The sequence below is a fragment of the Suricata suricatta genome, chromosome 10 (genome assembly GCF_006229205.1).
Source record: "Suricata suricatta isolate VVHF042 chromosome 10, meerkat_22Aug2017_6uvM2_HiC, whole genome shotgun sequence".
In the NCBI taxonomy this organism is placed as follows: Eukaryota; Metazoa; Chordata; class Mammalia; order Carnivora; family Herpestidae; genus Suricata; species Suricata suricatta.
The window spans coordinates 116,423,964-116,451,935 of NC_043709.1; the positions used below are offsets into that span (position 1 = coordinate 116,423,964).

A 27,972-nucleotide genomic window follows, 5' to 3' on the forward strand; every position below is an offset into this window, starting at 1 on the left:
GCTAGGCTGTGGGTGCCCAAGCAGAAACTAGAGACAAATGTAGTTCACTCGGGAGGTGAGTCCAGGAGCAGGAATCAAGGGCAGGTGGAATGAAGCAGAAAGTGACAACAAGTCAATAGAATGATGTGTTTTCGTTAACTTGACCACCGCTATGGGGACCCACCCCTCCGGACCTTCTGAGGAGGCTCCTGTCGCCATTGTTGAAAGCTAGCCCCACCAGCATACTCCCCCCACAGCATACACCCCTTTCAGGCTATGCATGCTTGAGCACCTGGGAAGTTCATACGATAGGCTCATGCCAGAACATTGGAGAAGCCCAGGGCAGGAGAAAGAGAAATGCAGTGTGGGCTAAAGCAAAGCTTTCTGCAAAACTTGCCAACTCTTCCTTGGAAATGGTCTCTGGGGAGGCGCTGAGCACCAGAGGTGATAGAAGAGATCCCTTCAGGGTGGTAGGTAGCCAGCCAAAAACTCCATAGAGACTTAATACCAGATAGTTAGTGGAATAAGCTCCAAGCCCTACTGGTCTCCCTCCCTCTCTCTCTCTCTCTCTCTCTTAATGTTTATGTATTTATTTTAAGAGAAAGAACATGAGCAGGATGGTGGGGTATTGGGGGACAGAGAGGTAGAGGGGGAGAGAGAATCGCAAGCAGGCTCTGCACTGTCAGCACACAGCCCAGTGTGGGGCTCCATCCCACAAACCAGGAAATCATGACCTGACCAAAATCAAGAGTCTGTCCCTAAGCCGACTGAGCCACCCAAACACCCACCATTGGTCTTGTGGCAATATTTGATATTCAACCATCTCTGTCCTCCAGTACCCAACCTTGAATCTCCTTACCTTCAGAGAGCACTTTGACCCAGATTTCTTTCCCGGTAGGGCAACCCAGGTCTTTTCACTGAAGGATCTGCTCTGTGCTGGTTGGGCCATGTTTCCAGTGGTTGCGCATTCACCATTGTCACCAAGCATCAAGAGACAGGAAACCCCTGATTTCTGGATCTGTGTGTCTTGCTTCCTTCATTGTGTAGCCATACCCCTAGCACAAATTCTACCAATGGAAGAGCTGGCAGTGACGATCTACCCCTTGCCTCCTGATTTTCTCTCTTTCTGCTATCTCTAAGATTCCCTTCCTTCTATTCACTTTGCATTAATTTTCTGCTTATTTTCTTCCTTTGTGAGGTGGAATGATATATCGCTGATTTTAAATCTTTTCTGCTCTTAGATTAGAAGATCTAAGCATTTAAAGGCATACATTTTCCTCTAAGCACTGCTTTGCTGGATCCCATATATATTTTTGTGAAATTTTTTAATGTTTTATTTTTGGAAAGAGAGCAAAAGCGGGGGAGGGGCTGAGAAAGAAGGGGACAGAAAATCCATAGCGGCTCTGCACTGACAGGCCGACAGCAGCAAGCCCAACGCGGGGCTCAAACCCACGAACTGTGCGATCATGACCTGAGCTGAAGTCAGATGCTCAACCGGCTGAGCCACCCAGGTGCCCCAGATCCCCATATATTTTAATATGTGGTGTTTTCAATACAGATCACCTTGAAATGTCCTTAAATTTCTCACATAACTTTTTTCTTAATTGATACATGTTATATAGAAGTATGGTGCCTGATTTCTCAATATTTGTAACTTTTAAAAGTAGCTTTTGGTTATTGATTTTAATTTAATTCCTTCATTGTCAGGTACACTCTATATTATGTTAGTTCTTTGAAATATCTTGTGGCCTGTTGAATGGCCCAGGGCACAGTCTATACTGGTAAATGATCTCAGATGCATTTGAAAAGTACATAAGTGTGACAGCTGTTGGGTATAGAGTTCTGTGAATGTCAGTTAAGTCAGGCTGGTTGATGGTTTTATTCATGTTTTCAAATTCCACACTGATTTTTTTTTGTCTCCACTTGTGTTAATTATGAGGGGATGGCGTTAAAAATATAGACCTAGGTGTGCGGGTTTGCCTCTTTCTTTCTTGGTTTTTCAGTTTTGCTTTATGCATTTGAAGCTCTGTTATTACATGCATGCATATTTAGGTTGTCCTGTCTTCCTGATGGAATGGACACTTTTATCAGGCTGAGAGATCCCTCTCTTTACCTCTGTTAAAGCTCTTTGTCTTGAAGTCTCCTTTGTCTGATGTTAATCAAGTCACCTCTGCTTTTCTGTTTACTGTTTGCACAGAATACTTTTTCTCATCCTTTTATCTTCTCCTGGCTGTAGAAAGTGAGTGGTGGGGTCTTGACAGAGTATTTGAAGTGTCACATAACAGAGTGTCTGATATAAATCAGCAATCCCTGAGATTAATAGGTTAGTATCCATTTGTCTTTTTTATCCACCTTCCCCAAATTGTCTTTATAATCAGATCCATTGGTCTGGTGGGTTTTGTCTTTTTGTTTCTTGGTTTTTTGGTTTTTGGTGTGTTTTTTGGGTACTTCCATGTTTGCTACAAAGATTTCATGAAATTTGTCATCTATAGATATCATGCCCTCCTCCCCAAGATATACATGTCCTATTCTTGGGAACCTGTGAATATGTTATCTTACAGGTCAAAGGAGACTTTGCAGATGTGATGAAGGTTTAGGACTTTCAGATGGGGAGATTATCCTGGCTTATCTCGGTGGTCACATTTTCGTCACATGAGTTTTTAAAAATAGGAAACCTTCCCCAGCTGCAGTCAGAGAGAGATGTGAAGGCGGAAGGAGGGTCAGAAAGATTTGGCGCTGCAGGCTGTGGAGTTGGAGGGGGGGACCAGGAGCCAAGGAATACCAGTCACCTCTGGAAGTTGGAAAAGGCAAGGTACCAGATTCTCGGGCCTCCAGAAGGAACACACCCCTGCCGACTCCTGGATTGTAGCCCCATGAGACCCGTGCCGGATTTCTCACCTCTAGAACTGTAAGATAATAAACATGTATCATTTTAAATCACCAGATTAGTGGTAATTTGTTAACAGCAGCCAGAGGAAATGCACATATCCCTTTGCCACTAACCCTGGTTTAGATGTGCTTAAGGCCCGAGGCAGCACCGTTGGATTCTCGTTCTGCTTGGGAACCGAACGTTCCTTCTAAGAAAATTCTCAGAACTAAAAGGTCTAGAGGATTTCTCACATTCACCTTCTCTAAAGTTTACAAGTTTCTCATATAGAAGGAAAAGAGAAGCCCGGAAGTATTTTTTTCTTTCTTTTTCTTTTCTTTCTTTTTTTTTTTTTAGCCATTTGGATAAGAGAGACTTTCTTTTTAATAAATAGGACTTATTTAAATAATAAGTTAACTCCATTTAGAGAACATTAGACATGATGGCAAGGAAAGGTTTATTTTGGATCTGAAACAAGTTTCAGACCTTTAAGCATTTTTTCCCTAAGGTTTTAGATCCTGCAAAACTGTTTCCATAACAACGAGTCCATGGAAACCTCAAGGGGCAATCAGCACAGATGTAGCGAGAGATGTCCCTGGAATTGGCGGAACTGGACATCTGCCCGGAACCAGTACATTAATAGCATCCAAGCTGATAGTGGAGATGCTGTAGCTCCTAGAGGTAGGTAGTGGAGAAGGAAGCACTGAATGCACTAGTTCATGCCCAACAACATGAAACAAAACTCAGGCGCCCCCTCCATGCACATCAAGACCAACCAGTTGGGAACAGACCTTATTTCTAGCCCTCTTTGCTACTAATCTCCCTAACTACACAGTTCTCTGGTTCTCTTTCTCTCCCCTCTGTACTTTTTGCTTGTTTGTTTGAACAATGCTCTTTTTTTTTTGAGAGAGAGAGAGAATGAATCTTAAGCAAGCTCCGTGCTCAACACCGAGCCTGATGGCGCTCCATCCCACGACCCTGGGATCATGACCTGAGCCAAATTCCAGAGTCGGATGCTTAACTGACTGAGCCACCCAGGCACCCTGAGAGGATGCTCTTTTCCAACTTCTCTTCCTGTTCAAGATTATTACTCATGTTCCCTCAGTCTTGATTTCCCTTACGTAACCGTTGGGGAGGAAACCACAAGATTGAAGAACAGTCACTTAGAGCACCTTGCCTATCTACCCACTCTTGGGAATGTTTCCGTGAAACAATATGACAGCCAGGTTTTGCCTGGAATGTTTTCAGATTTCCAGATGTGAAAGACAGGGTAAAAAGTATTTTGAATCTGAACTTAAGATCCTCTGCTTTAAAAAAAAAATTGTTTTTTAAATAGGCTCCATGCCCAACATGAGACTCAAACCCACGATCCCAAAATTAAGAGTTGCGTGCTCAACCGACTGAGCTAGCCAGACATCTCATGATCCTCTGCTTTTAAAATATACCCAGGGGTGCCTGGGTGGCTCCATCCATTAAGCATGGGACTTTTGGTTTCCACTCAGGTCATGATCTCACAATTTCATGGGCTCGAGCCCCATGTCATGGGCTGCTAGTGCAGAGCCCATTTGGGATTCTCTCTCTCCCTCTCTCTCTGCCCCTACCCCACTCATGCTGTCTCTGTCTCTGTCAAAATAAATAAATAAACTTTAGATGCGTGTGCGCGCACACACACACACACACACACACACACACACACACACACAAATAAAATCTACGTATTAAACCCAGTCGATAAAGAGGATTATCAGCAGTCAGATGATGATCATCCATTGGCTTCTCTACATTTATTTTAGCTCAGTGGATTTAACAGCTCCTCAATAGTTTTCACAAAGGGTGAAAAGAATGTAAGTTGACTCACTAAACAGACATCTTTCTAGTGAGGCTTCTCATCTTTTCTTAACCACATGACTACAAAATTAAACCGAAACAATCCTACACTTTTAGGATATAGATCCTATTCCCACTTCCCCATTATTCTTTATCTTCCAGTTTATTGATTTTGTTGGAGTCTTGCTTTCTCAGAGAAATCTAGTTATGTCCAATGTACTTCAGTCAGTAATCTATAATCACCAAGTTGATTCTGATAAAAGAGATTTTCCCTCCAAGAAAACTATTAAGCTACCTTTTCTTTGAAGTTTGTCAATACCTAGATGTGATGCCCTTTATACAAAATCCATCCATAGAAAGGGGGTATTTTGTTTGAAAAACGTATAAAATAACCTTGATAGACATATTTGCTTTTGACAAATATTGTATTTGAAATCAGTGAGTGCAACTGACATCACTTAACATACTCTTTCTCTGTGGGAAAAAAATGACAAGCATTTAAAAACCATGTCAGGCAGCAAAGTTAATATAATTCAACATTCACAATTATTTCTTCCCCAAAACAAGACGTATGAATCATTCTTACCAACAATTTTGAAAGATTTTTATTCTCTTCCTCTATAAATCAGTCAAACTCTACACGTAGGTGTTTTCTACTGGGAAAATGATTAATAAACCCAATTTTGATAAATGCTGAGCTCTGTAATTTAAAAAACTTCGCCACCAGAAATGTTTGCATTTTTCTGCTCCTTGTATGTTTTTCTAGCTAGCCAGCCTCTCAAACCATGCATGCACCCACACATCTTCCAAAGTAATCCATTTTTTAGGAAAATACAAAGAATGGCTAATGACTCTCTTTCCTGAGCTACACAATGAAGAATATGCCTGACTGAATCATTCCCCTAAGGAAAAAAATGGAGAAGTGAACTGTTAGATACAACTTAGAAGCAGGTAACATCTTTGTCTCTCTGAATTATGTGTGACAACGATGTGGTCTTTGTCTTCAATTTTCAAAAGAAGAAATTTTCATTTATTTTCCGATGCAGATTGCTTCATCAATTCCCTTGGGGAAATAAGAGTGGGAAGTCAGAAGCCTATAATATCCTGTATTTAAATATTTAAATAAAATAATGCTGGATTACAAAATATAACCTCCAGATAAATCTCCTCTTTGGTATCTTCACTTTGGTGATCTCAGATACGTAATGTACTGTGGTCCTTACTATCTTGCTTGAAGAGGGAAATTAAAATTGCTATAGTAAGTTGTTTGGTGAACAGAGCTACTAATTTAAAAACACCCACATTCGAAACAGAACTTGTGTCAATGGGAGCAAATCTCCCAATTTGAAGGTATAGTGAGTCAACACAGTGATCTGTGTTGAGGATGTTACTGTTAGTAATCAAATATGATGCTAAGGGGCATCTGGGTGGCTCAGTCGGTTAAGTGTTGAACATCAACTCAGGTCATGATCTCACAGTCTGTGAGTTCGAGCCCCACATCTGGCTCTGTGCCAACAGCTCAGAGCCTGGAGCCTGCTTCTGATTCTGTGTCTCCCTCTGTCTCTCCCCCTTCCCGCTCACACTCTGTCTCTCTCAAAAACTAAATAAACATGAAAAAAAGAAATATGATGCTAAAATAGAATGCGCTTCTCTCTCTCTCTCTCTCTCTCTCTCTCTCTCTCTTTTCCCTATAGAACATGTGAATTTTATTTCAAGACAATATTATTAATCTGGCCACTGCTTTTACCCCATGGAAATTTTTTAAAATTCCAGTACAATTAACATACACTTTTATATGTTTCAGGTGTACCATAGAGTGATTCAACAATTCCATACATCACCCAGTGCTCATCACAAGCGCGCTTAATCCCCATCACCTATTTCTCCCAACCCCTTCCCCACCTCCCCTCTGGAAACCATCAGTTCACTCTCTCTGTTTAAAATTCTGTTTTCTTGTTTGTCTCTTATTTTGTTGTTCATTTGTTTTGTTTCTTAAATGCCACTTATGCATAAAATCATATGGTATTTGTCTCTGGCTTATTTCTATCAACATTTTACCCTCTAGGATCCATCCATGTTACTGCAAATGGCAAGATGTCATTCTTTTTTGTGGCTGAGTGATATTCTCTTGATATCCAGTGATAGTTCCCCTCTTCTTTATCCATTCTTCTTCTTTTGTTATTGTGGTTTTTTTTCTTTGAGAGAGAGAGTATGAGTTGGGGAGGGGCAGAGAGAGAAGGAGACAAAATCTGAATCAGGTTCCATGCTCTGAGCTGTCAGCACAGAGTCCTATGCAGGGCTTGAACCCAGAAATGGTGAGATCATGACCTGAGCCAAAGTCAGACCCTCAACCGACTGAGCCACTGAGGTGCCCCTCTTTATCCATTCTTCTATCAATGGATGAGTTGCTTCCATAATTTGGATATTGTCGATGGGTCTGCAATAAACATAGGGGCACATATATCTTTTTGAATTAGTGTTTTTGTATTCTTTGGGTAAATACCCAGTAGTGGAATTACGGGATCATATGGTATTTCTAATTTTAATTTTTTGAGGAACTTGCACACTGTTTTCCACAGTGACTGCATCAGTTTGCATTCCCACCAACAGTGCACGAAGGTTCCTTTTTCTTCACATCACCAACAGTTGTTATTTCTTGTGGTTTTGATTTTGGCTATTCTAACAGCCAAAATCACTCACTGTGGTTTTGATTTGCATTTCCCTGGTGACGAGTGATGTTGAGGATCTTGCCCTGTGTCTGTTGGCCATCTGGGTGTCTTCTCTGGAAAAATGTTCATGTCTTCTGCCCAGAAAACCAAACATACTTCTAGCCTCCCCCTTTATATTGCTGTCAAAGAAATGACTAAGAAAATGAATTCAATAAAACCAAAGAGAAAACATATAATAGACAAAAGGATAGATTAGATTAAAACCAAACACCAACTTTTATTGGATTCAGGTCTTAGAAGACTGTTAAAGGGAAGGCTTGATAAGATATTTTCCAGCAACTGTTCCAGAGAAAATTTTCATTTTCTAGAATATGGTAGAAAGAGAACTCCAGCAAGCTCCTGAGGTTTGGCAGGTGATAATACCTCTCTGTGGATAGGCAACCTTCCTCAACCAGTTACATTCGGGACATAGCCAGATTTCCTTAAGAAAAGGAAACTCAGACTTCCCTCCATCATGTTACAGATGACAATCACAAAGAAATTCTACGTAATCCACACTGCAGACTATAAAAATAAAAAGGACTCTAATAAGGGCACTCATCCCAAAGGGCTTCGTTCCCATGACCTCATCCAAGGCACAACTTCCTAATACCATCACACTGGGGCATAGGGTTTCAACATACGCATTTTGAGGGAAAGAAAACATTCAGTCCTTAACATCTATGCTCCAGAACTTTGAGATCTAAACACAATACATGTGTCTTGCTGCAAAGTGATGATGATGAAGAATTCTTACCAGGCAGGGCATGATACCTCTTTCTATCACACACTTTCTTGGAGGTAGTTAAGTGCTGCTTATTGTGTTGTTATTAAAGAGTTAATCAAAGCGGAGCTTGTGAAACCTTGGAGTATGTGTGTGTGTGCATGTGTGGTGTTTATTATGGTAAAACATGCAGAATGTGAAATTTATTATTTTAACGATTTGAGGTGTATAGCTTAATGACTAAGTATGTTCACATTCATGTGCATCTATCACCTCTATCCATTTATAGAACTTTTTTCATATTCCCAAACTGAAACTCTATACTCATGAAACTAACTCCCCATTATGCCCGCCCCTACTCTCTGGCTTTTACTCTTTGTCTCTCTGAATTTGACTACCCTAGGTGCCTTATATAAGTGGAATCACACAGTATTTGTCTTTTTGTGACTGCTTGATTTTACTTAGCGTAAGGGCTTCGAGGTTGATCCATGTGAGTGTATGTCAGAATTTCCTTCCTTTTTACTACCAAAAAACATTCCATTGTATTTCTATACAACATTTTGCTTATTCATTTATCCATCAGTGGACATTAAGTGGCTTTCACCTTTTGACTATTGCAAATAATGCTGCTGTGAACATGGGCATACAAATATATCTTGAAGTCCCTGCTTTCACTTCTTTTATGTATATATCCAGAAGTGGAGTTGCTGAATCATAGAGTAAGTCTATTTTTAATTGCTTGTTTTCCATAATGGCTACATCATTTTACCAACCCTCTTTCTCTGCATCATCATCAACACTTGGTATAGCCCATCATTTTGAAAATAGCAATCCTAATGGATGTGAAGTGGTATCTCCTTGTTTTTGTTTGTATTTCCTGAATTAGTGATGTTCTTCACCATCTTTTCATGTGCTTATTGGCCATTTGTATATCTTCTTTGGAGAGATGCTTATTAAAGCCCTCTGACCATTTTGTTTAGATTTTTGTGTGAGTGTGAGTTGTAGGAGTTCTTTACATATTTTGTATATTAACCCCTTACCAGATAAATGACTTATGGATGTTTCCTCCCATTCCATGGATTGCTTTTTCACTCTGTTTATAATGTCCCTTGATGCATAAAAGTTTTACATATTGGTAAACCCAAATTGAATCTATTGTTTTCTTGCCTGAGCTTTTAAAGACATATACAAGAAATCTTTGCCAAATCCAGTGTCATGAAGATTTCTCACTATGTTTTCTCTTAAATGTTTTATGGTTTTAGGTCTTACATTTGTGTCTTTTATCCACTTGGAGTTCATTTTGAGTTCACTTTGTCTATGACATAAGGTTAGAGTCCAACTTCATTTTTTTGCATGTCGATACCCAATTTTCTCAATACCTTATGTTGAAAGGACTGTTCAGAAAGAATAGACTTGGCACTCTTGTCAAAATTACCTATCTATGCAAAAATTTATTTCTGGTTTCCTGTTGTATTTCATTGGTCTATAGTCTGTCTTTATGCCAGGATCACACTCTTGATTATTATAGCTTTGTAGTTAATTTTGAAATCAAAAAGTATAAAACCTCCAACTTTGTTCTTTTTCAAGATTGTTTTGGCTATTCAGGGTTTCTTGAGATTTTATATGACTCTTAAGAGAGATTTTTCTATTTCTGTTTAAAAAACCATTAAGATTTTGATAGGAGGGGCGCCTGGGTGGCTCAGTTGGTTGAGCATCTGGCTTAGGCTCAGGTCATGATCTCATGGTTTATGGGTTTGAGTCCCATGTCCGGCTTTGTGCTGACAGCTAGCTCAGAGCCTGGAGCCTGTCTTGAGTTTCTGTGTCTCCCTCTCTCTATGACCCTCTCCTACTCACACTGTCTCTCTCCCTCTCTATTTCTCTCTCTCAAAAATAAATAAAACATTAAAATATTTTAAAAAAGGATTTTGATAGGAATTACATTAAATCTATAGATCACTTTACCTGGTATTGATGTCTAAGCAATATTAAGTCTTCCAATCCATGAATATAGGATATCTTTCCCTTTATTTATGTTTTCTTGGTGAAGTTTATTCCTAAGTATTTTATTATTTTTGATACTATATTGCAGATGGACCTGTTTTCTTAATATCCTTCCTTTTCAGAGTGTTCATTATTTGTGTATAGAAACAGCATATTTTTGTGTTGATTTTGTTTCACACAACTGCTGAACTTTAAATTCTATTTTAACGTCTCAAAAGTAAAAAAGATATTGGTACTGGATAACAAAATTTATTTAGCAGAAGGACATGTTTTGTAAGCAGATTTTTAAAAAATGTAATGCTATAGTGAATGCAATTGTTTAAGTTAAAGACATTTACAAGTCAAGAGGATTACATCATTAATCACATGAGATCATTTCCCTTGGTTTTTTTTTTATCTCACTAAAAGCAGAAATCTGCCTCAATTTTATCCACTGTCTTTTTTCTTTTCTTTCTTAATTTTTAGATATATGAACAGATAAACATGAATTCATGAAATAAGTAAATAAAAGAAATCTCTTTTTTTTATTAAAGTTAGAAGGGATGATGTTTTCTTAAATTCTTAATAGAGACTGTATGACAAATCCGATCCTTTGTGATTTTTCATTTACTAAAGCAACTTCCCTGGTAAATTTATGTGACAGTGAGTACAAGATACAACCTTGTTTACTCATTAGAACTAACATAGGTAGTTAACAATTCAGATCATCTAAAGTTCATTGAATGCATGAGAAGATCACTGTTGTGAAGACCCACCCTATATGTGGCTCCCTGCTGTCAGCAGTCTGGAAGAAAACCAAAAAGGTCGTGTGATTGTTTCTATGGTTGAATACTTACTAAAACCAGGAAGTTGGTCACTCAACAGATGAGAGAAGACAAAAACTAGTCCATCTACTTATTGGGTTTATAAAGGCCAACAGTCCTTCTAATTTATCAGTTTGTTAGCAAGTTGTGATTTCATGGATGCTGTTAGACCTTTCTTCCCAGCTCAAGTCACCAAGAATAGAATCCACAAGAAACTGGAGTTGATTAATAGGGTTTTATTTTAGTTCGGCCGAACGGCCCCTCCCGGGTAGCGGGAAGTCCTCGTGATCTAACAATGCCTTCTTCAGAAAATTTTCTTGGAGACAGCTCATGGATAAAGGATCATATAGACTGAGTGTTAGGCTTTGTAAACACTGGGTGAACTTTTGGGTGTCATTAAGAACCATAATAAATCTATCTACTTACCTATTTATTTAATTTTAAAAATCCTCCAAAGAGACCAATGTCTCTTTGTAATCATTTTTTGGATAACATGTTACCAGTGAATAATTATCAAATGACCCTTCAAAAGATCAAAAGAAAAATTAGCTGAATGCCTTATTAACATTGTTGGAAATCCACAGATGAGTGAATAGTCTAAAGTTATTTTTTTTCATGTGTTTCACAATATACAGATGTTCTAGTGCCTCTTTGTAGCAATGATGATCTTGAAAAAAATCTAGATATATTAATGGTATAAGATTGGAAAATACTAGGTGGAAAAATCCTTCCGTCCTGAGTATAAACAAAAGACTTTGAAATGGCACTCTCTAGTTTGACCTAAGCCACTAGACAGTCCCGTAACTTAAAATATACTTTAGCCTTTACTTCTCCTCCCCCCCCCATTTTTAGAATAATAGGAATGTGTGGGCAGAACAGAAGACATACAGGATGATCCATAACCATTTTAATTCTTCTCCCAGTGGGCTTATGCTTCCCGCAAAGAGTGTTTCTTTAATTTATCTAGTGACTATATTTTTATCTGTACTGTCAATTTTTTTTAATCTGTACTGTCGGCAATGGTGGCCACTGCCCATGTGTGGCTATCTTATCATGCACTTGAAAAATGGTTAGTGTAACTGGGAAATGGATTTTTTTAATTAAAAAACTTTATTTTTTAGAGCAGTTTGAGGTCCATGACAAAATTGTGTCCAAATAACATCTGCCCTACATGTGCATACTTTTCCTCACTCTCAACATTCCACACCACAGAATTCCATTTGTTATCATTAATAAACTGTGTTGATAAATTACTATCATCTAAAGTCCATAGTTTACATTTATTTCATGTGTGGTGGTATATATTTTATGGGTCTTGACAAATGACACGTATCCACCATTGTAATAGCATATAGAATAGTTCCCCTCCCTAAAAATCCTGTGTCCTGCCTCATCACCCCCTCCCTTTCCATTAGCCCTTAGAAACCACTAATCTTGGGGTGCCTGGGTAGCTCAGTCAGTTAAGCGGCTGGCTTCGGGCTCAGGTCATGATCTCACCAGTTCGTGGGTTCGAGCCCCGCATCGGGCTCTGTGCTGACAGCTGGCTCAGAGCCTGGAGCCTGCTTCCGATTCTGTGTCTCCCTCTTCTCTGACCCTCCCTTGCTCGCACTGTCTCTCTCTGTCTCTAAAAATAAATAAAAGACATTAAAAAAATTAAAAAAAAAAGAAACCACTAATCTTTTTTATTTATTTAATTATTTTTATTTTATACTTTTTTAAAATGTTTTATTCATTTTTGAGAGAGAGAGAGAGCGTTAGCAGGGGAGGGTCAGAGAGAGAGGGAGATACAGAATCTGAAGACAGGCTTCAGACACTGAGCTAGCTGTCAGCACAGAGCCCGATGCAGGGCTCGAACCCACTAACCTGAGCCAAAGTTGGATGCTTAACCGACTGAGCTACCCAGGCACCCCACCACTAATCTTTTTTAATCTCTGTAGTTTTTGCCTTTGCCAGATGTATTGTAGTTGGAATCATTCAGTATGTACCTTTTGAAACTGGCTTCTTCACTTAGTAATATGGTTTTAAGGACCCTCCAAGTCCTTTAATGGCTTGATAGCTCATTTCTTTTTGGTGCTATGTAATATTGTCTGGATATACCACAGTGCCCTTATCTTTTCACCTACTGAAGAACATCTTGGTTGCTTCCATGTTTGGGCAGTTACAAATAAAGCTGCTATAAATATTCATGTGCAGGTTTTTGTGTGAACATAAATTTTCTATATATTTGGGAAAATACCATGGAGTGTAGTCCCTGGGTCATATAATAAGATTATGTCTAGTCCTATAAAAGATTTCCAAATGCCTTCCAAAGTGATTGTACCATTTTGCATTCCCACCAGCAATAAATGAGAGTTCCTGTTGCTCCAGATCCTTGTCAACATTCAGTGTTGTCAATGTTTAGATTTTGGCTATGGTAGTAGTTGTGTAGTAATATCTCATTGCTGTTTTCATTTGAAATTCCCTAGTGACGTATGATGTTAAACACCTTTTAATATGCTTACTTGCCATCTGTGTACCTTCTTTGGGGTAGGTGTCATCCAGGTCTTTTAACCATTATTTAAAACTGGGTTGTTTCTTATTTATGTGTTTCAAGAGTTCTTTGTATGTTTTGGAAGTCAGTCTTTAATCAGATGTGTCTTCTGAAAAAAATTTTCCAAATCTCTAGCTTATCTTTTCATTTTCTTGATATGTCTTTTGCAAAGAAGAAAATTTAATTTTAAGGAAATTCAGCTTATCAATTATTTCTCTCATAAATCATATCTCTTGTATTGTATCTAAAAAGGCATCACTGTACCCAAGATCATCTAGGTTTTCTCCTCTATTATCTTCTAGGAGTTTCATAGGTTTGTGTTTTCCATTTACACTATGATTCATCTTGACTTAATTTTTGTGAAGGGTGTAGGTCTGTGTATTGATTCAATGTAGGGTTTTTTGGTTTTTTCTTTTACATGTAAGTGTCTTCCAGTTCCAACGCCATTTGTTGAAAAGACTACCTTTGTTCCATTTTATCACTTTTGCTCCTTTGTCAAAGACCAGTTGGCTATATTTATATAAGTCTATTTATGGCTTCTTTATTCTGTTCCATTCATCTTTTTTTTCTGTTCTTCCACCAGTTCCACACTGTTGTGATTACTGCAGTTTTTTAAGTCTTGAAGACTGACAGTGTCAACTCTCGAGCTTCATTCTTCTTCAATATTATGGTGGCCTTTCTGGGTCTCTTGCCTCTTCATATAAATTCTGCAATAGTTTGTAAACGTCCATGAAATAACTTATTGAGATTTTGGATGGTACTGTGTTCAATCTATAGAATAACTGACATCTTGACAATATTGACTTTTCCTATCCATGAACATAGAATATCTATGTGTTTATTTAGTTTTTCCTTGATATCTTTCATTAGAATTTTATACTTTTTCTCAAATAGATCTTGTACATAATTTTTAGATTTACCCCTAGGTATTTCATTTTTTGATGCTAATATAAATGCAAATGTGTTTTTAATTCAAATTCCATTTGTTCATATGTAAACAGTTAGTCAGCTTTTGTCTATTAATGTATCTTGCATCTTTGCTATAAGCACTTATTGGTTCTAGGAGTCTTTTTGATGATTCTTTTGGATTTTATACATAAATGTTCATTTCTGTGTTCCTTTTATTTCCTTTTCTTCTCCTATTGAATTCATTAGGCCTTTCAATTTGATGTTGAAAAGCAGTGGTGGAATGGGACATTCTTGCCTTGTGTCTGATCTTAGCAATAAGCTAGTTTCTAGCAATAGGGTATGATGTTACCTATAGGTTTTTTAACTACAGATGTTCATTATGAATTTGAGGAAGGTTCTTTCTAATCCTAGGTTGTTGGGAGTTTTTATCATAAATGGGTGTCGAATTTTGCCAGTGCTTTTTGTGCATCCATTGCTGCTATCTTTTGACTGTCATTGTTGTAATGTAGATTATATTAATTGATTGTTGAGAATTGAACCAGCCTTTTACAGTTAGATAAATCCTATGTGGTTGTGGTGTGTAGTTCTTTTTATATATTGTTGGATTCAATTTGCTAATATTTTGTTGAGAAGTTTTATGTCTCTGTCATAAGAGATATTGCTCTAAGGTTTTATTGCAATGTTTTTAGTTTCAATATTATAACCTCTTAGAATGAGTACGGAAATATTCCCTCTGCTTCTGTCTTCTGGAAAAGATTGTAGAGAGTCGGTATCATTTCTTCCTTAAGCATTTGGTTGAATTCACTGGTGTGGTACTTCTGTTTTGGAAGGTTATTAATTATTAATTCAATTATAAAAATAGATATAGGCCTATTTTTTCTTGTGTGAGTTTTGGCAGTTGTCTGTTAAAAGAATTTTTGTGTTGCACCTAGATTATCAAATTTGTGGGTACAAAATTGTTTATAACATTTCTTTATTATGCTTTTATTGTCCTTGGTATTTGTAGTGATACCCCTTTCATTTCTGATGTTAGTAATTTATGTTTTCTGTCTTTTTCTTGATCAGGTAGAGGCTTATTGATTTTATTAATCTTTTCATAGAATCAGCTTTTGCTGCATCTGTCAATTTCTGATAGAAGCGTGTTAAAATCTCCAACAATAATAGTGGATCCATCTCTTTCTCTTTGCTGTTTCTATCCATTTTTGCCTCACATTTTTTTACTCTCTTTTATTAGGTACACACACATTAAGGATTGTCATGTCTTTTTGGAGTACTAAGGCTTTTATTTTTATCTAATGCCCATCTTTATCCTTGATTCCATTCCTTGCTCTGAAGTGTGCTCTGTCTGAAATTAACATAGGTATTCTTGCTTTCTTTTACGTAGGCTAAGCATGATATATCTTTTTCCATCCTTTTACTTTTAATCTATATGTGTCTTTATATTTAAAATGGACTTATTGTAGACAACATATAGTTGGGTCTTACTTTTTGATCTGTTCCGAATATCCATCTTTGTGTGTGTGTGTGTGTGTGTGTGTGTGTGTGTTTAGTTCATTGACATTTAGAGTAAATATTGATATAATTGGATTAAAATCTACCATATTTCTTACTGTTTTCTAATTGTTGCCTTTTGTTCTTTGTAATTACTTACTTTGTATTCCACACATTTTCTGTCTTATGATTTTAACTGAGCATTTTATATAATACCATTTGACTCATTTATTAGCACATTAATTATACTTCTCTTCTTAGTATTTTAAGTGGTTACTCTAGAGTTTTCAATCTACATTTACAAGTTATCCAATTCCTCTTTCCAATAATACTGCTCCATGGATAATAAAAGTACCTTATAATAAGAAAATATTTCTAATTCATCCTTCCCATTATTTGCATCATTTCTGGTCACTTATTTCATTATTATATAAGCACACATCAATATGCACACATGAGCATACAGAATTGAATTCATTGTTGCTATTATTATTTTGAACAGACCATATCTATCAGATCAATTACAACTTTAAAAAATAAAAGTTTTTATTTTCGTTTCGTTTATTCACTTTCTGATGCTCTTCCTTTCTTTGTGTAGATCCCTGTTTCTGACCTTTATCATTTTCCTCTCTCCAAAGAAGTTCATTTAACATTTTTTTGCTGGCAAAATTTATTCAATTTTTGTTTGTCTGAGAAAGTCTAATTTTCCTTTCACTCTTTTTTTTTTAAGTTTATTTAATCATTTTGAGAGAGAGAGAGAGCCTGAGACGGGTAGGGGTAGAGAGAGGGAGAGAGAATTCCAGCAGGTTCTCTGCTGTCAGCACAGAACTCAGTGTGGCACGCAAACTCACAAATTGTGAGGTCATGACCGGAGCCGAGATCAGGAGTCAGATGCTTGACTGACTGAGCCACCCAGGCGCTCCCTTCTTTCACTCTTGAAGGATAAGTTGGGAGGTGTAGAATCCTAAGTTGATGATTTTCTCTCTCAACACTTTAAACATTCCCCCCTCACTCTTTCTTTTTCTTGCATAGTTTCAAAGAGAATTCAGATAAAATTCTGTCCTTGCTCCTCTCTAGGTAAGGTTTTATTTGTTTGTTTGGTTTTTGTTTTCACTCTACCATCTTTTAAGGTGTTTTCTTACCTTTGTTTCTCTGAAGTCTGAAAACGACATGCCTATGTGAAGGGTGTTTTGTTTTTGTTTGCTTGTTGTTGGTTAGTTGGTTTGGTTTGGTTGGCATTTCTCTGCTCACTATTCTCGGAGCTTCTTTGGATCTGGGATTTGGTACCTGACGTTTTGGGAGAGGGGAATTCACAGCCATTATTGCTTCTAATATTGCTTCAGGTTTTTTCTCTCTTTCTTTTTCTGGTATTACCATTACAGCTACATTATACCTTTTCCCTCATAGTTTGGATATTGTGTTTGGGGTTTTGGGGGGGTTTTCTCTCTGCTGTTCAATTTTGGAAGTTTCTACTGTCATACCTTCAAACTCAGAGTTTTTCCTCAGCCATGTCCAATATACTAATGAACCCATCATTCTTTATTGGTCTTGCAGTTTTTCATCTCTAACTTTTCTTTTTGATTCTTTTTTAGAATTTTCATCTCTCTGCTTATATTATCTATCTCTTATTGCCTGTGTTGTCTACTTTTCCCATTAAAGCTCTTACCATGTTAATCATTGTTTGTTTTAATCGCTGGTCTGATTACGCCAACTTTCCTGGCGTATCTGACTCTGGTTCTGATAGTGGTTCAGTGTCTTTAAACTGTATTTTTTGCCTTCTTACTAGTAATTCATGTTATTTTGGTTGAAAGGATGACATGTTGTCCTGGGTAAAAGGAACTGTGGTAAATAGTCCTGTAGTAATGTAGTGGGAGGCATGGAGACAGGGAAGCATTCTGTTGTCCTGTGATTGGGTCGTGGACTTTGGCCAGCCTGTGCCTCCACACCGTGAACTTCTTGTCTCCTTCTGCCCTTAGGTGGAAGAAGATGACTAGAGAGGGGTGACGTTGAGGATTTCCTTTCCCTAGGTAGGATAAAATCTGGTAAAACACCAGCAGGTTAGACTTTGATAAAATAGTTTCTCCTCAGGGAAATCCTTGTTAAGATTAGCGTCCCTAGAGCATTTCAAAATGGCTTCTTTATCTTCCTCCTGATAGAAGCATGAGGCGATTCCCCCCCTCCAATATTCACGGTAAGAATTTGGTAGAGCTCCTGGCAGTAAAATCCACAAGAGTGTGGGGAGCCTGCTTAGATTTAGGGTCCCCCTAAATTTTTTAATTCTTAGGCTTGTCTACATGAAGTCTGTAATAGTGTGTCACTTAGAGTTTCTTTGCCTGCCTTGACACTGGGTCCCACAAAAGTTTCTTCTTGTAGGTTTCTGCTCCGGTAAGTTGTGATTCTCTCTATTTACTTGACTTTCTCTCCAATGTTTGGGTCAGCCATTTGACCACACTTTTCTGTCATATCTGAGAAGAGTTGTTGATTTTTCAGTTTGTTCATCTTTTATACCAAAAAAAAAAAAAAGGCAAATCGTGACTTTCACTAACAAATTTCCATCTTATTCTGAGATGTGGGTGTTCAGCAAGGATATATTTTATATATAAATATAATTACGACAGCCTACAAAATAAGTTTCTGAGGTTTTTTCTCTCATCTTATTTCTTAGGAACGAGAGTGGCTCCTTTTAGCAAATGCAAATGTAGACCTAACTCCATGTGCATAGTGAACGGATCTTGGGGTCCTTCTGAAAAGAAGATGGCATAATCAGTTATCAAGGGAGCTTCATGAATGGAGCAGCAAATCATTTCTCTTGAAAGTTAATAATGTCAAAAACTACACATTCCTGAGAGAGGAAAAATATTTAAATTACAATTTTACCTTCATAACAGACATCGCCAAATGTCTTCAATTAAGTGAATGTCGAGGGGTGCCTGGGGTGACTCCGTCAGTTAAGTGTCTGATTCTTGATTTTGGCTCAGGTCATGATCTCATGGTTTGCGAATTCGAGCCCCATGTCTGGCTCTGTGGTAACAGGGCAGAGACTGCTTGGGATTCCTTTTCCCTCTTTCTCTGCCCTGCCCTTTCTCACACTCTCAATCTCTCTCTCTCAAAATAAATAAATAAACTTTTTAAAAAGAAGTGGGAAGCACCTTAAGTGGTTCAGTTGGTTAAGCATCTGACTTCAGCTCAGGTCATGATCTCAGGGTTTATGAGTCTGATCCCTGCATCAGACTCTGTGCTGACAGCTCAGAGCCTGGAGCCTGCTTCAAATTCTGTGTCTCCCTCTCTCTCTGCCCCTCCTACACTCATGCTTTGTCTCTCTTTCTCTCAAAAAATGAATACATATTTAAAAAATTTTTTAAATAAATGTATGGTGAATATGTATATTTAAATTATAAATTTTTTATAATGAAAGGGCTTTGATTTTTCAGTGTTTTTTTTAAGAAGCACTGGATGCTGCACTTTCTTTTTCAGTACATATATTTATGATTCATGCTGAAAGTAAATGTTGAAATATCTAGTGATCGATCTTTAATACCCACAGGAAGCCAGTTTCAATTACAGATAGAAGTAGACAGAGAAGGCCTTGCATGGCAGGACTCTGAGCTTAGGTGTGTAAGGAGAGATGTGTTAGAAAAAGTTTTATAGATCACCTTCCTTTGTGATAAATCCTCCTTAGTATATAATTATTACAAGGCACATGACATTAGAATTTATCCACTTTCTTTCCTGATGTGTTCTAACATTTTCTGTGAGCATTCCTTTTAAAAAGTTAGAACTATGGGGTGCCTGGGTGGCTCAGTTGGTTAAGCATTGGCTTCAGCTCAGGTCATGATCTCACAGTTCATGGGTTCGAGCACCACATCAGGCTCTGTGCTGACAGCTAGCTCAGAGCCTGGAGCCTGATTCAGATTCTGTATCTCCCTCTCTCTCTCTGACCCTCCCCTGCATGCATGCTCTCTCTCTGTCTCTCAAAAATAAATTTTTAAGAAATATTAAAAATTAAAAAAATAAAAATAAAAAGTTAGAACTATGAATACAGTTATGGGAACATACTCAGATATATTTCACGTACTTACTATCACTTTCTAAAATGTTCAGAAATTCTAGTCAGTGGTTCAGTCCTACCTACATCCCAGTTAGTTAATAGAAATATAGGGACCGTTATCCACAGATAGGTCAGTCACCATGTGGACTTGGCACATCTCAGGGAATTGGTCTCCAGTGTCGGATTCAAATTTGAAAAAAAAGAAAGGCATGTTAAAGGGCTATCTGTTAGGTAAAGATTTTCTTTCCTTCTTTCTTTCTTTTTGAAAAAGAAAATTACAGAAAATCACAACTCGTCGTCTGTCATATTTTGGTATCCACTGATTTGAGTTGGGGAATTTGCTAAACATGGAGGTAAAAAAGAAAGTTACCTTCTACTTCAAGATTTCCAAGTTCCTGGCAGAAATCTAAAAAAACAATATCTCTTAGCTCTATCTCTGAGCTAAAGTGTTTTGCTAACATTCCTCCTCTTTTTTTCTAACCTTTTGCTTCATTATTAACATACTCTATCCATCATTTCATCCCTGTAGTCTAAGGATATAATCAAGGTCTGTAAAATTGTTCAATAAGAGGATTTAATTGCCCTGGAGGAAAAAGGGACTTTTTTCTCTTGAAATTCAGGGGGAAATGGGTAGCGCTGAAACTCATGTCAGGAATTATTTAAAAAGAAAAAATAAAATATATACTCTTAAAAGTTAATTCATATAGATCCTTGTTTTCCTTCAAAATTAGTGACTGAATGATTTTTTTAAAAATATGGGTAGGTTCAAAGTAAGTGAAATGCTGTAATCAGACATGGTTGATATTTGGCATTTTACATTTGTGTCTTTTGGAAAGACTTTTTGTGAGACTGTCTGGTATTTTGGTGTGTATCCAAGAGATATTACAATTTATATATTCATCCATAATCATCTAAAAAAGAGCCAAGTATTTTCTCAAAAGCAAGCTAAGCTTGATTTTTTTTAACAAAACCCACTTACGTATGGACGTGAGAAGTTCAGCTAGACTGTACAAATCAAGCTGAGAATCTCCTTAAACTTTTTTAAACGTTGATTTTCATTGTTTGTCCATTTCTATAGGCTTACAAAATTAGTCTTTTAAAAAAATTTTTTTAAATGTTTATTTATTTTTGAGAGATAGAGCATGAGCAGGAGAAGGGCAGAAAGAGAGAGAGACACACAGAAGCTGAATCAGGCTCCAGGCTCTGAGCTGTCAGCACAGAGCCCAACATGGGGTTTGAACCCACGAACCGTGAGATCATGACCTACGCCGAAGGTCCCCTAGGTGCCCTGGCTCTGTGATATCTTGCCATCCATTTAGGTGTGCCTTCTAGTAGCTCCTCTGTCCCTTGAAGTCTTGAAGTTCTCATGTAGCACTTACTTTCATTTACATCCATTTTATCATGCTCTTTCTTACATCCTGCACCCCAGTCGCTCCTCATAATCCTGCAAGAGCTACATTATTAACTCCTTATGGCTATGAGGAAACAATGGCTCAAGGAGGATAATGACTTACTCAAAGTCACATGGATGTGATGTCAGAAGTAGGACCAGAAGCCAGCTCATCTCATTACTTTAGTGGACAGAGGAGCATAGGCTGTAACTCCATCTTTGGTCCTCCATCTTGTTAATGTTTGCCCAGTGAACTGCCTTTGGGCCATGTGTTCTAGGCCCCTTGGAGATTAATATACATACCTTAAAAATGTCCACCAAGGCCGGGATGGCAGGAAGCATGCTTTGGCCTCCCATGAATCTGTTAGAGATAACATGGTCTTTCCCCTTTCTGATGCACAGGGAATCCTTTGGGAATAGTCTATGGATTTTCAAAATGTCATTTTAAGTTGCAAAATGTCCCAGAAGACATTGAGTTCATGTGAATGGTGGCCCCTGAAGTTGTAAAATATTCATGCTGTTTTCTTGTGGGTAATGCCTTCTACATACTCAGAATAAAGGATTCTTGGTTTTCTTACTGGGAGTGGGGCACTGACAGAGTCTGGAAACTCTTATAAACACATGCATTCAATTCTATCGTGTGTTACACTCTACAGTCAAACAGAAGGTCTACAAACTCGGGCTAGTGAGAAAAACAATACATAAAATAATTGTTTTTAAAAATGGTGGTATTTTTGGATTGAGTCGTGACAGAAACTGATTGAGATTTTGCGGGAAGCCCCAGGACACTAACTTAATTTCTGTGTCTTGGTACCTAAAACTTTTTGGCTGTTAAATCTACCTAATCAAGACCTACTTCTTTCCAACCAAAGGTCCTGAGTAGACGTTTGAGGCAAAGGTGGAAATTAAAAAATGAGCTTTCTAAAGTATAGTTAAGACAATGGTGGTTTGAAAATTCATCACCAGTTCTATCTATTGAATCAGAACCATTTTCACCACAATGCTTTATATCTTGTCTGAAGTACTTTTCTCAGCAAGTCATTAAAAACAACATGATTGTTCAGTAAATTATTCACATTTTGTGAGCATTTGCCAAGAAAATCTTTTTAGAAATTACTTCTACTTCATCAGAGATGAACAACAATCAGGTGGCACTAGACACAGCAGGGAATAAGATGAGCTGTTAATTCATCCGCACCTCATAAATGAATATTAATTACTTTGCTTGAAAAACAAAGAGGAGAGGTAAGTATGCAATATCTTAATGTATTTGGAAATAAGGCTAATCATGTTACAGAACCTGGTCTGGATCACCCAGCGGAAGAACCAAGCAGCACTCGGAGGGCTTGGAAGGCAGGAAGTTTATTTTACACCTGTGGGCTCAGAGATCATTCTCTAGAGGTCTGAGCACCAAGCATAAGCAGAGGGGACATTCCGCATTTCTCATTAGTAGTAATTTGGTGCATGACAAGCAGCGTGGGAAGAACCTGGAAGGGGAGTCTTTGGTCAGGGACAGGAATTTCCCTCTCAGTCCTGTCAGCCATCTTATAACAGATTTTTCCCTAAAAATCAGAGCTGGAGCCTTTATGTTACCAGCGATGGCATAATTGTGTCTCTCAGATGGTCTGAAATATAAATTATTGAGACAGAAGGGAACTGGCGGCCTCTGTTCTCTGGCCTTGGAGTTGACTCTTGGAAATTGCTTACAAATTATTGAGACTCAGATGTATGGGGTGACTCTGGTGCATGTATCTTGTTAATTCCTCAAGAGTACCATAAATTGCTGGCTCTTTGGGAATAGTCTATGGATTTTCAACATGTCATTTTAAGTTTAGAATAGATAATGAACCAACAGTATTACTCTAAAGTTGTATGGTTAACCTCACGTTTAACCATGGCAGAAAAACTCAATAGGACACATAATTTCTCTAAGGTCATCCACCCAGGACAGAATTTCTGGATCCTACTTTGCCTTTTAGTGCACTGCTCCATGGGAGGGTGTGAGATGGCAGGACGCAGTAATCCTAATCTTCATTCTGTCCATCCATCTAATTTTAAAAGGGAGAAATATCCGACTCAAGCATACCCAAATAGAACATTCAAAAGGCTCTTGTACAGGCCTTAAAAAAAACATGCCAGGGCACCTGGGTGGCTCAGTTGGTTAGGCATCCAGCTTTAGCTCAGGTCATGATCTCACAGATCGTGGGTTTGAGCCCTGTGTCTCTATGCTGACAACTTGGAGTCTGGAGCCTGCTTGGGATTCTGTCTCCCTCTCTCTGCCCTTCTCCTACTCATGCTCTAACTCTCTCACACACAAATAAATAAACATTTAGGGAACAAAAAGCCTTAAGAAAACATGTCAACGTAGAAAAACAAAGTCTATCAACCTGCTTTCTATTGCCGTAAATCTAAAACCCTTGCATATTTTATGTTTTTTTGTTTTCTTGCTGTAAATAACCCAGTAGTTTTCAACCAGATGTGATTTTTACTCCCCAGGGAAATTTGACAAGATCTGGAGACATTTTTGGTTGTCACAACTGGGGTCAGAGTCATAGCTGACACAGGTCAGGTAGAAGCTGATGCTGTTAAACGTCCTAACAAGCCCTGTAACAAAGATTTATCCAACCCAACATGTCAGCAATGGCATGGCTAAGTCTCCCCTCTATGGTGTCCTAAGCCTTTTTTCTAATAGAAATGACTGTCATACAAGAGATCTATGCTCACCTTCCCAGGGTGAGTGATTTGAAAGAATGTGTGACAAAAATACATCACGGGGATGAAAGATACAGCCTAGGGAATAGAGTCCACACTATTAAGAGCGTTGTAAGATGACAGATGGTAGTGCCACGTGCGGTCAACAGAGCATAGGGTATACAGGTGGTAAATCCCTATGACTTACACTCAAAACTAATACCTTGAGGTGCTTCCCGCCCCCCCGCCCCCCATGCTCGCAGGAACATTTTGCCCTAAATGGTGTTAAAGCCATTGCGCAAGCAAAAGGGTTGTCACTTGTCTCTAGGAGAGTAAAATGTAGCTTTAGGGCATAATTCCTTGATTTCTAAAGGTCAGGAAGACCTTGGTGACATCTCTGAAAGGAACCCAACATGTGTTTTGTAACAACCAGTAAGTTTAATGGCTTCATAAACGTAAGAGAACAGTCAAAAATAATACTTTCCATCTATTATATACTTCACATTTAACACTTTATGAAAAAAGCATAAGAAGGATTGGGCTTGGTTTCAGTTGATAACCATGTCATTTTAAGACTTCTGGCAACACTAGGAATCTGCTAACCACAATCAAATGACTTGATTTATCTTACATTTTAGAATTTTGGTTGAGAGTAGGTATTAAGCATTTTGTAACTGTTTTCGGGAATTTGAAAGGTTATTAAGTTCTGAATAACAGTCTCATGTTTTCCCACCAAACTTTTCCCAGCAGTGAATATATCTGGATCTTATTCTGATGTTTTATTCTTTTTTTAGCTTCCTGAAATGACTCATGTTCAAACACGGCGACCCTGGTTGATGTTTCTCCTGCAGAACTTTGGATTGACCCTAGGCTGGCTTTCTCTCTTTCTGTTGGCTATATATGAACAAAATATTAAAATATAAGTTAAGAGTCTCACACTTTTTCAAAAATGAATTTATATGGCCTCATGTTGTCTCTTTCTTCATACTCTATAGTGATTGTAAGTTAAGTATTTTATGATGCATTTTTGTAGGATGCAAATATCTGGTTGTTCTCAGTTGAAATTCTGGTTTAGTCCCCAGCGCCATGATGAAACTCATACCTTTTTCAGTAATTAATAAATTCTAAATTAATTCTGGTAAACTTTAAAACAATATTGTTTTGCTAATAAAGAAATGTTTGTAGTTTTTGAAGTGGACAGAGGTCTGTTAGGATACAATCGGCTGCAGCTTCTTTGATGTCAATATTTTTCTGCTTGTAAGATGATAAACCATAAGGAAATGAAATGACAGACAAATAGAATAAAGTCTAGTGTTAATGTGGTGATTTGTATTACCTTCTGTGGCTGGGTGTCAGATTCTGAATCAACTCTTGCAAAACCAATATAGTATATAGTTCACCTATTACCCACTGGCTTATAAATGCTTTCAAATCAGCAGACTCAGGAAGCCTAGAAGATAATACAGAACATTCTATCTAATCACCAAATGAAACCTGTTTTAGGTAAAGGGACCTGGAAACAAGTGGGGAGGTCCAAAAACTTTTTTTAAGCAACAAAGTAGATCAATGCATAAACCGTCAGTTTTTTTTAATGTTTACTAATTTTTTAGAGAGAGAGAGAGAGAGAGAGAGAGAGACAGCACAAGTGGGGGAGGGGCAGAGAGAGTGAGGGAGACACAAAATCTGAAGTAGGCTCCAGGCTCTGAGCTGTCAGCACCCCAGAGCCCAAGGCGGAGCTCGAACCCGCCCATTGCGAGATCAGGACGTGAGCCAAAGTCAGAAGCTCAACCTGCTGAGCCACGCAGGCGCCTCTAAACTGTCACAGTTTTAACAGAGTGTGCTTATGGATATGATATTACTGGCAATAGGATATATTTATATTTTGGGGAGGAAATCCTGACATTATTCCAGTAGGTAAGTTCATGAAATGTGCAAACAACATTACTGATAACCTAGCAAATTTATTAAAATAGAAAATAACCCTGATTTAGTTATTTTTCTTGGAAAATAGAGGTCTAATATTTTTCTTATTTTTTTAATGATATATCTTGACAAGGGAAATAGCCCATCTGACTGCCAAAATGACTCATGGCAACTAATCAAATACACCTCTCTTGCCTTTCTAAGCAGTAAATAGATACACTGCCTTGTCCCTCCCCAAAACAATCTTTTTCAACCACCTTTATTTGGGGCGCCTGCGTGGCTCAGGCTTCGGCTCAAGTCATGATCTTGCGGGTTCGAGGGTTTGAGCCCCGCATCAGCCTCTATGCTGACAGCTCAGAGCTTGGAGCCTGTCTTCAGATTCTGTGTCTCCCTCTCTCTCTGACCCACCCCTGCTCACGCTGTCTCTCTCTCTCTCTCAAAAATAAATAATACATTAAAGAAAATTAAAACAAAAAAAACCACCTTTATTTGATTTCAGTGAGTTGGGTTTCTTCAGTTGTCTCCAGAGCTTGATTTCAGGGGTCCTCATGATAAAGTACAGACGGTCACAGGTGTTGGCATACAGGATTGATGAGGGAGCAGAAGGCAAACTGACAGATCGCAAACATTCCCCGCCCCCCAGGCAGGTGGGGCGTGTGTGATATTTCTGGGGTGCCCCTGGCTGCCTGAGAACAAAGGAAAGTGGGGAAAACATGGTTAAGTGACAGAGATCCTAGTCCCGCAGGACCTGAGTCTCCATCACCCTCCACAGTGATGTGGGAAACAAAGGCAGAATGAAATGGCAAATCCAACTACATTTCCTTCTAACCTGCAGCCCATTGACAAATACTTGAGGCTGGTTTGTAAAACGTTTCTGCAGGAAATCCTTATTGTCTTAATGCTAATGTTTTGCTAGAGGGAAAAACAACCCTAGCTTGACAATAGCTAGGCCCCCAACATCCTGTGAGTCTTTAGCATATGAAAATCTCACTGGAAACTTTCCCTGGACTTTACCTCCCCCACCTCCATAGTGTATAACCAGTGTCTCTTCATGGCCCTGGGGCGGCACTTCTGCCCAGGGGCCCTGTCCTCCTGCTTTAATAAAATCACCTTTTAGCACCAAAGACATCTTCAAGAATTCTTTCTTGGAAGTCGACTCCAAACCCTGCGAACCCCACTATCACCTCCCCAAAAAAACCTCACCCGGATCAGCTAGAGAGTTTCTGATTCTGTAAGCCTGGGTAGGGTTTGAGACTTTGATTTTGAACGACTTCCAGGTGATACGGTTGCTGCTGGTCGAGGCCCCCTTGTGCTCCGCTGGTGTGGTAGAGACTGGCCACACCTGGCTTCTAGAAAGGGAAGGCTCACCACTCTTGCCAGAGGACTGTGATTCTCATCAGGTTGACTCCGCTCTGTAAAGTCTCATACTAAACCAGCGTTCCTAGCTTGAAACTCCTTTCCCTTTGCCTCCTTGGAGCGTCGGCTCAGTTCCAGGAGTTACTGGATGAGGAGTCCACAGATAGACCCTCGTATTCCTATTTGCCTTAAAGGTAAGCAGACACGACACACAGAGTTTGGCCTTTCTTTTGTTAAAAAAACACAGTAATTTGTAGCTGAACAAAAAACACTTTCATACAGGTCACCACGATGTGGAGGTTGGCTACCAGAAGCACAGGGCAGCCTCTGTGTTTTGGTTTCTATGACCAAGTTCTGATTTTGACACTAAGCCCGAACTTATGCCAATTTAATTAGAAAAGTTTTGATGGACGATTTATTCAGAGTCCAAGTCTAGAGCAGTTTGGGGTTGGCTAAATTACAATGTTTGGGGTGAGTGCCTCACAGCATCACCGTCAAGTGAAAGTGAACTTAGCTTGACCTCTGGTCCGAGGTTGTGGGCGCTGTGCAGAGGGGCTATAGGAGAGCCAGGTGCTGGAGTCATTGGAAGGACAGTCCCAGTGAGCATTTTGCAAGCCTGTAACTAGTCCCCTGATCCTAAGCAGAGACCTGGCCACTGGAGGACATTTGTAGGATGTTATCCTAAAAATACTGTGGTAGTGACTTCTGAGGGACACTTTTCTAGGC

The 27,972-nt window shown here is 38.6% G+C and overlaps 1 protein-coding gene across 1 annotated transcript in view; it reads left to right on the forward strand.

The window, feature by feature from the left end:
• SLC39A12 (solute carrier family 39 member 12) overlaps positions 1 to 25,293 on the forward strand; it is an 80,340-nt gene extending 55,047 nt beyond the window's left edge. The window contains exon 13 of the mRNA XM_029954476.1: positions 24,762 to 25,293. Coding sequence (XP_029810336.1) covers positions 24,762 to 24,890 — 129 coding nt within the window. The 3' untranslated portion in view covers positions 24,891 to 25,293. The remainder of the gene's footprint in view (positions 1 to 24,761) is intronic.
• Positions 25,294 to 27,972: the final 2,679 nt, after the last annotated feature.